The following is an 8903-nucleotide window of genomic DNA, read 5'->3' on the forward strand; positions in this document are numbered from 1 at the left end:
GTGCGGGAGCCGGGGCGGCCCTGCGACCCCCCCCGGGCCGGGGGAGGGGGGGAGCGGATCCAGCCCCTGCCTCCGTTTCTGCAGCTCCTCCATGCGCACCTCCGGGCTCTTCCAGGTGCTAAAACCGCTGCCTGTGACAAGGGGCAACTTTCTCCAGCTGGATTTCACTTTCTTTACCATGTCAACGGAGGGTGTTAACTTTGGGCGCAGTTTTTCTTATTCCCTCGAGCTGCTGCTTAGTTTTGCCTTTCGAAGCGTGTTATGTTTGATGGTATTCCTACCACTGCGTTTCTCTGGGAGAGCAAGGGCTGTCTTGCAGTGCTGGGGGGAAGCAGAACCATCGTGTTTGCATGAATTACTTTACAGTCAGATATAAGTAACTCAGAGGTTTGATTTTGGGTTTTTTTTTTCTTAATTATATCTTTTTAGAAAAGTTCCGCAACTCAGAAGTAGTGTTACTTTTCTTGTCACGTTGGTGTTCCTTTGCATGGATGTTTGTGGCATGACATGATGCTTTGTGAATGGTAGGATGCGATAAACCGTTTTTTCGCTATGGAATGATATCATAGGTTGCAAATTACACGACAATCAATTTGAAAAAGTTTGTAATGACACATTTTCATCTGTCTGTGCTGTGTTAGGTTGTATTTTTTTTTTTTTTTACTATTTTTTTGTAAACGCATCAAATAACGGTAAATGGAAATTGTGGCTTAGATTTAAAGAAGTACTTGACATGATTCAGAAACCCTTCCTTTCTATTGCAGGTTAAATCAGCCATTGTTCCCGAGAGTCCTCTCTTGTGCTGCTTTGTTGGAATTGACCCCGTGTGTTTAGATATTTGCCTCCGGATCTTCTGTTGAGCATGGCCCTGCTGAAGGGCAGTGCCCCCTGAGAAAACCACTCCTCAAGCGGAATCTCGGCTGTGACAGACTACTGAGAGCGGTACCACAGAAACTATGTAAGCTGGTCTTGCGCTCCTGGAGTAAACATGATGAAAACAGAGTCTTCAGGAGAAAGATCAACCCTCCGAAGTGCCTCTCCTCACAGGAATGCTTACAGAACTGAGTTCCAGGCGCTGAAAAGCACCTTTGACAAACCGAAATCAGATGGAGACCAAAAAACGAAAGAGGAAGGAGAGGCCTTGCAGAGCAGGGGAAGGAAATATGGCTCAAATGTCAATAGGATTAAGAACTTATTCATGCAGATGGGCATGGAGCCCAGTGAAAGTGCTGGAGTTACCCCCAAAACCAGGGGGAAGGGTGGCCCTCCATCGCCGCAAAGACGAATTAGGCCCAAAGAATTTGTAGAAAAAGCGGATGGCTCAATCGTAAAACTGGAATCATCTGTCTCGGAAAGGATTAGTAGATTTGATACTATCCATGATGGTCCTTCCTATTCCAAGTTTACTGAAACTCGGAAGATGTTTGAGCGAAACGCTCACGAAATGGGACATTCCAATCGCTATTCCCCAAAGAAAGAGAAAGTCGTTTCCAGTGAGCTTCCAGACGAATGGTGCAGCTCTAAGTCTTACAGAGGCAGCATGGATTCACTGGACAGTCTTAGCCCAAGGACAGAGACTGTCTCTCCAACTGTGAGTCAGCTCAGCGCAGTTTTTGAAAACACTGACTCACACAACGTAATCGTAGAAAAGTCGGAGAACAGTGAAGAGTACTCTGTAACTGGTCACTATCCGCTAAACCTCTCATCTACTGTCGCGAATATCTCCTCCCCAGTTGCAAACCTTGAGGGTTTCAGTCCTCTGAAAGATAGCGGCACGTGGTCTCCACCAGCCAAACAGAATACAGGCTTGATGTCTGCTGAGAACTCTCAGCAGAACAGCACGCCTTCAGCACTGAGACAGAAGACATCCACGGGCACTTCAGCAGGTTCAAAAACAACTGAAGAAATAAAGAAGAGTACAGAGGCAAGTGCTGATTCTGTTGAGAGCACTGCATCGAGTCAACAGGATTTGGTCAATGTGCTTGACAGCGAAAGATCTGTGGACAGCTGTGCTAGGAGTAAGTCAAAAACAGAGGCAGAAGTTTTGTTGCAACAAAAGGAACGGTCAGAGCATGCAGAGGGTATCTTTGATAGACCCGAAGCTGCAGAAGCACCAAGAAATGTAGCTTCAGGTGGTGATTTTGCCACAGATGCTGTTTCAGACACTACCGAGTCCCATTATGATGAGGCAAGTGAAAAAGAAGTGCATGAAGATGTGAATAATTTTCAGAGTTCCCACGTGTACATGCACTCTGACTACAATGTGTATCGGGTACGATCGAGATATAATTCTGACTGGGGAGAGACAGGTACAGAGCAGGATGATCAGGATGACAGTGATGAAAATAACTGTTATGAACCTGATATGGAATATTCTGAAATTAGTGGATTGCCAGATGAAGATGAAATCCCAGCCAACAGAAAAATACAGTTTAGCCGTGCTCCAATTAAGGTAAAGTTTCCTACATTCCTTTTCTGCAGTTTGGTTCGTTTTCAAATGCAACTTTGAAGTAGATTTTGATCTCTGCTCTGAAAAAATTGCAGAGGATCTTTCGATACACATTTCATTACAGTCAGCATGATCTTAAATGAATTAAGGAAGCTGAGCTCTGATGAGCTTGTGTCATTTCCTAGACTACTTGATGGCTGACTAAACCAGCAGAAATTGAGAATGACAGCTGGGTTTGTGAAGTTTGGGAATTTTAACATGCATGTTTTGACTTATGTGACTGAACTGTAATGGCATGGTGAAATGTAGAAGTGGGTATTTGGTGGCCTTTGTTGCTTGATTTTTTTCGTTTGAAATCACAGCTTCTTTAGACTGGGTGGCTTTTCTTCAGCTCTTATCAGATGTTCTTTAAAGACCCTGTATTTAAACACTATGTCATGAAATACAGCGTGATTCTGTCTCAGTAGTAGAGGACTGTTCATATTCTGTGTCTGAATTTGTATCCTCTTTTCTAGTAGCATCTTCACTTTTTAAAAACTTTATTAAACATTAATATACATATATCTCAGTGCTACAGAAAGGCCAAAGTCAGCTGATTGAAATACCTAATGAAGGGTGGGTTTCTTGCAGAGCTTTTTTGGTTTGTTTTTAAGTACCTTGAAATAACAGCTAAGAATGTTGTTTCAAGTATTTTTGGTTCAGGAAGGAATAACTAGTTGTGTTTTGTTGTACCAGCTTTTCACTGCTGAGTCTCAGAGTTAAGTATTCTACTTCTGAGTTGCTTTTAATGCACACACTCTCAAATGGACAATTCAAAACCGTAGTAGTTTTTTCCAGAAATAGCTCTTGAAAAAGCCATGTATGGTGGAGTACTTGAAATCTAAACATTTTTAAATTAATGATCTGTAATTGGCTGTATTTTAATTATATGAGCTTAGTAGTGAAAATTATTAAATCAACAACCATAAGTTTCACTATCAAACTTGAAGTAATGTGATTTACAAAATCTGCGTTTACACCACCTGTGCTTTAAGTTAGCATAAAATCTATATTTGTATTGGGACGTTTTAATCTGAATGAAGCAACCAGGTTTTCACATCTGTTTATTGGGGGGTGAAGGGATGGGAATGGCCTTGTGTTCTTCATGCTTCTAAAAGACCATTTTTTACACTGAAACAAAATATTCTGAGCCAAGATAATGCGTTTTTTTGTTTTGTTTTGGTAGTGTTTTATTCAGGCTTGCGTCATGGACCAAAAATTCTAACAGTGTGCTCCCTTGAGATTATTCCCATAATTAAACTAGCTGGTTTTCTTTAATTTTTTTTTGAGATGAAGTAGAAAAAAACTTCTATTCCAAAGGATTAGGAATGCTGTCCCCCCCGCCCCGCCTTCCCCCTCAGGCTGTACTAACAGGCAAGATGATGTTCTCTCTTCTGAAAGATCTACCAATTATGCACCGAGGTTTGTTTTTTATCATATTTGTTATGGTTCCAACGGCTAAGGGTTCAGAAAGTGATTACGCTGATGTTATTCTTGAGATGGTTGGATTTTCTTCTGTTTCTGTTTTGAAAGAGCTAACAGTGACATGATTACTTCAGTATATTGCCGTCGTCTGTTTGAACCATGCTGTCATGCCAAGTGCTAGAAGAGTATTCTCCCAATTAGTTATAAAATTTTTCTTCTCAGGATCTTCATGCTATGTTCATTTCAGATTACTATTATCAAGTAATAATAACAGTCCATCAGGAAGATGCTCTCAAAGTCATTTGTGTAAATAATAAAAGAGTACATTTGTCATGGTTTTCAGCATAAAGCACTCTTAACAAGCTTGTCCAAAATAAAAGAATTGTTGCTTTAATTATTTTAGCATCTTCATTTGTAGATAGGAAGAAAGTGGAATAAAAGCTGCATTGAGAGAGAACAGCGTAGGAGAGATAGGGAGGTTTGGGAGATCCTCGTGTGATTGCTTTTTGTCCCGGGTGCCTTCGGTGCATGCAATGCGTTAGTCGTTTGGGGAAGCAGAAGTAAGAGCACGTGGAAGGCTTGCACTAAGACAAAGTAGTGCAGCAAAAGTTATGGAAAATTAAAAGCTGCTTCTTGAGCCTTCCTCCCTTTTCTCCACAGCTCTCTGTAATTCCCTCGCCAATGTCAAGCAGCGTGAGCCCTGGCGGGCTGCCAGCAGCATCAGGTCACTGCCTGGCCACGCCGCCACGGGCAGGGACCTGGGAAGGGCAGCTGGAGAATCCCCCGGTGGGTCCTCAGAGGCTTGCGAGTCTGTGGGCTCCTGCCGCCGCCGAGCTGACAGCGCTGCCAGTTCAGCACGCTGCTGGGAGGTCGTGAACAGGCTCTGGCAAGCGGTTTCTGCCCAGCAGATGGGTGCTGAGGGCAAGGGGGGGACTTGTGTTCTGTCCCCTCTCACAGTGCTAGCAGGTGAATTTACCTGATCACTCCCTTCACCTGTCTGTTATATGGGGATGATGCTTGCTAGCTGAACAGACAGCAGCTGTTTAAGAATTTTTCTGTTCTGGCAATTTTGTGTGTTAGTGGGCATAACTGATTTCACCAATACTTTCCTGAATGTCATCTCATGCGTAGCGTAACTGAGAGAGAGCAAAATACGAGCAATGTAGCAGTATTTTCTGAACTGTTGAAAACTGATGTCTTTATTAAAATGAAGCAATTTGTACTTAACTACTCTGCTAGATCGTGGTGTGAAAAGTCCAGCCCAAACTCTAGATGCTTACTGCTGATTTCACAGTATTGTCCCTCCACTCTCCTCCCACAGGTGAGCTCTGAAATAATTAACAAAATTGACATTTGAATGTGTATCCTGTGAAAGGAGTGGGTAGTTGTTGCCATAAAGTTGTTACCTGAAGGTCTTGACAGGTTTAGATAAACATCTTTGAACTATTTTTCCAAGGGATTTTTCAGGTAGACATGTGTAAGAGGTGAATGTGAAGAGCAAAGAGATGTTGCTTACCACCAAGGGGAATCCTTTCTGTCCCTTTAGAGGAAATGTTGCAGGCTATGAGAAGTAATGAAGTATAGGCAGAAGGATGAATGAATAAAATCTTACTCATCAAACTGATAAGCATTGAATTCTGCTCATCTCCCAAGCAGGAAAAAACCCACAGCTATTGAGAAACTCGCTACAAAGAGAAGGATTCAAGTCAACAAATGCAGGAAATTGTGCTGTGTTACAGTCTGTAATCTTGCTATCACAGATCCCATGCTCCACAGGCCATTTACTTTGCTCTAGGATTATGGGATATGTTTGCTGATCTTGTCTCTGTTGCAAGTCCCTTTAGGAGTAGGTGGCTGCCCAGGGGCCATTGCAGGCTTGGAGAGTTGCTAGGTATTTGGAGTGTGGCATCACTGAGTTGTTGTGCATGTCTGTGCGAGCTTAGGTCAGCTTGGCACCGTTCAATTAAAAGTAGCCTAAAAAGGCCCAAGAATTGGTGCTGGTAGTGGGAGTGGGTATGAGTGTGTTGCTAAACAAGGGATGTGCACACTGATAGAGCAATTAATGTGTTTATGTAGCGACATAGAGGCCTTCATTGGCACTGGCCTGTTCTTGTGGCGAGGTATTGTGTTTCTGCCCAGGGATAGAACTGAAACTCTACAAGGCAAGTGTAAGAGGTGAAAAAGTTAAGTAAATGTGATGAGGGAAAAAAAAACCAACCTGGTTTTGCCAGGGATACTTCTCTTCTACACAAAAAAGCAGAACCTCTGTGATTTATTGGCCTTTTGTTGAGTTTTACAGGGTTTCCTGGAGGTTGGGTTATATGCTGCTTCTCAGACATTGCAGGCTAATTGGACACAGTTTGCCAGTAGTGCAAAATTCATTAGCTCATGGCTTTCCATGCTCTAGCAAATGGAAATGTATTGATTGTCCAAATCGTAGTCCTTTTTGAGCCATGCTTCCTCCATCCTGGATAGAATTAGGATGGAAGAGTAATGTTCACCTCTTCTTCTCTCTCCAAATCCAGAATATCTGGTATAGTGATAGCCGATGGCTGCATCTTCTGTTAGTGCCCTATTTCTGGCGCCAGGTACATGTTAAATCGTTTAAAGCTGTTAGCAGCAGCAATTGCTACCTCCTGCTGAGCCTCCTTTTGCAACTTTCTGCTCTGCTGACTTGGCCCTGCCTGGCGAAGGGGTTGGCGAGGGTTGGGCAGTATGTCATCGGACCGTACGGCAGACAGCAGCTCGCTTGTGCTGCAAGGAGGGTTTTAGCCCAAGCCACTGCTGCAGTTTTCAGGGTTCCAGAAAGCTTCCTTAGGGTGCAGCAGTGGTGAAGGGACCTCTCAGCATACCCCTCTGTGTTTTCGGGCGGGCGGGAGCGAGGGTGACAGGAATGGAAGGGATATAGCAAATGGCTCTTCCATGCTTCAGATAATTCCATATGAAGGGATTATGATCACTAGTGCGTGTGCCGCAGATGTTCTTCTCTTTTGTCATGGAACATGACTGAATTTTATATTCTATAGCATTTTACTTTTCCAGATTGTGTTTTGTTCAAATGGTCTTCAGGAATTCGAATTTTTGCCTCTCTCTCTCTCTCCTCCCTCCCCCCCAAGCCTTTGAAGATGTTTTACAAGAAGTGCTGTGACTGTAGTTTAGTGTAAAATATAAATGATGTTTGTATTGAACAGTTGTTTTGAAAGTTCTTATGAACTATACAGTGCTTTTTCTTACTGAAAATCAGTTTGAGGAGCAAGTCTTTCAGTTATTCCTCATTTCTCTCACTAAAATGTGTTTGAGAATGCAAATAGTAGCGAAGAAAGAATCTGAAACAAGCTGACCTTGTAATTACTTTGGAAATTCTAAAATATTATTATTCTTTGTCTGGTAAGCATAAAAATAAAGTATGCTGGAAACATTTTCAAGTGTTACTGTAGAGGAAAAAAAAAGTGTTTCTTTGCCTGGTTAAATGTTCAGTATGGTATTTAGCTGTTGTTAAAATGTTGAACATTTTGGATCATAGAAGTCATAGGTGAAGGTTACCCATCCACAAGCCCTGTACAGTCCCTGGCTCCAAACTTGCTAGTGTTTCTATCTGTGTTTTACTTAAGTGAATACAGAGTTGGATTTAGGTGACCTCCAGATCTCCCTTCCAACCTTAGTGAGCCTATGATTCTATAAATAAAGCAGTCCCAGTGGGTGTTAGGATGCTTGTTGAAGGCAGATATGGAAGACCGGACTTGCAGAAAGATCCTGAGGGTATATTAGATTTAAAATTATTATAGCATCTGAGAAATTAATCCACTTTTGAATGGGTTAAGAAACCTTGCAGATAAATAAAGATGTGTAGCTTCCTTCTGAAATCACTGAAAGAATGTTTTCCTTTCCTTCAGTGTGGTTCTCTGCTCTAGCGCCTGTGTCCATGCTCTGTCTACAACATTAGGAGTGGATGGTAGTTTTGGCTAAAGCATGAACTAGATATTAAGTAGGCTTAGGCTCTGTCTTCTGTAATGTTGAATAAATCACTGAACCTTTGTGCTGGTATTTGAATTCTCTAAAATGGGCAGTGAGCTGGCTATTCATTGCATTAATCTCGACTTGGAAAGCGGTTTGAGATACAGAGCTATTGCTTGGCTAGCTTGAAATGGGTGTATTCTGCTGCATAAAATGACCTTCTACTTCTTTCAGGTATTGTGAAGTATGGGGAATCCTGCAGACTTCAGTAGTAATAAAATGTGTTGTACTGCAAGGATTGTGATGCTAACTTTGATTGTTTGTAAAAGTTAACGATGTAAAACCAGGTTCTTTCTTCTGGTGGTAGGATATGTAGAGCATTTCTGGGACCTGGTGCTTTATTTCCGTTGCATTTGTTACGAAAGATCTTGTTATGAAAGGCAGAACCTTTTATATCTGTTTGTCATGGAAAGGAACGAGAAGTAAATATTAAGGATTTAAGGACTGGATACTCTTAGATAAAGACAACAGTGAAGGGATAAAGCATTCCAGAACAAGTTGCTGTTTTGGTTATTAAAAGGTAAGTCTGTTCTATACATGGTTATCTCATATGCCAAGTGTATTATTAAGTTGGAATTGTATACTTTCACTGGATGAATTTTTCACGCACAGTAGTTTCGGATGCAAAAGAGTTTTCTTGTATTAAGTATACGTAGAATTATTGGAATGCAGTAGATGCAATAGTTATTTGCCTGCCAAAATACGCTGTGGAGCCTTTAACTCTTGTATAGGTCATAATTTCACTACTAATTCTAGGGGCCAGTTATTCCTGGATGCGATGTTCACACACAGTTACTGAACTACAAAGAAATAATACTGCTTTAAACTGGGTTTTGTAAGCATTGAGGACATTTCTAGAAGAGCTGTTTGTAAAGACCAAGTTTGGATTGAATAATTGGCATCAGAGGTTTATGCGGCTTAGATTGAAAGGGGTTTCCAATTAAAGGTTTTGAATTTCAAAAATGCAGACTGAGAA

At 41.8% G+C, this 8903-nt stretch overlaps 1 protein-coding gene across 3 annotated transcripts in view; it reads left to right on the forward strand.

Annotated features, from left to right (window-relative positions):
* The first annotated feature begins 988 nt into the window (after positions 1-988).
* PPP1R9A (protein phosphatase 1 regulatory subunit 9A) overlaps positions 989-8903 on the forward strand; it is a 141827-nt gene continuing 133912 nt past the window's right edge. For all 3 annotated transcript variants that reach the window (XM_035897124.1, XM_009641901.2, XM_009641909.2), the window contains exon 1: positions 989-2452. In XM_035897124.1, coding sequence (XP_035753017.1) covers positions 989-2452 — 1464 coding nt within the window. The remainder of the gene's footprint in view (positions 2453-8903) is intronic.

This window comes from Egretta garzetta, unplaced genomic scaffold, assembly GCF_000687185.1.
Source record: "Egretta garzetta isolate BGI_Z169 unplaced genomic scaffold, ASM68718v1 scaffold30, whole genome shotgun sequence".
Lineage (NCBI taxonomy): Eukaryota > Metazoa > Chordata > Aves > Pelecaniformes > Ardeidae > Egretta > Egretta garzetta.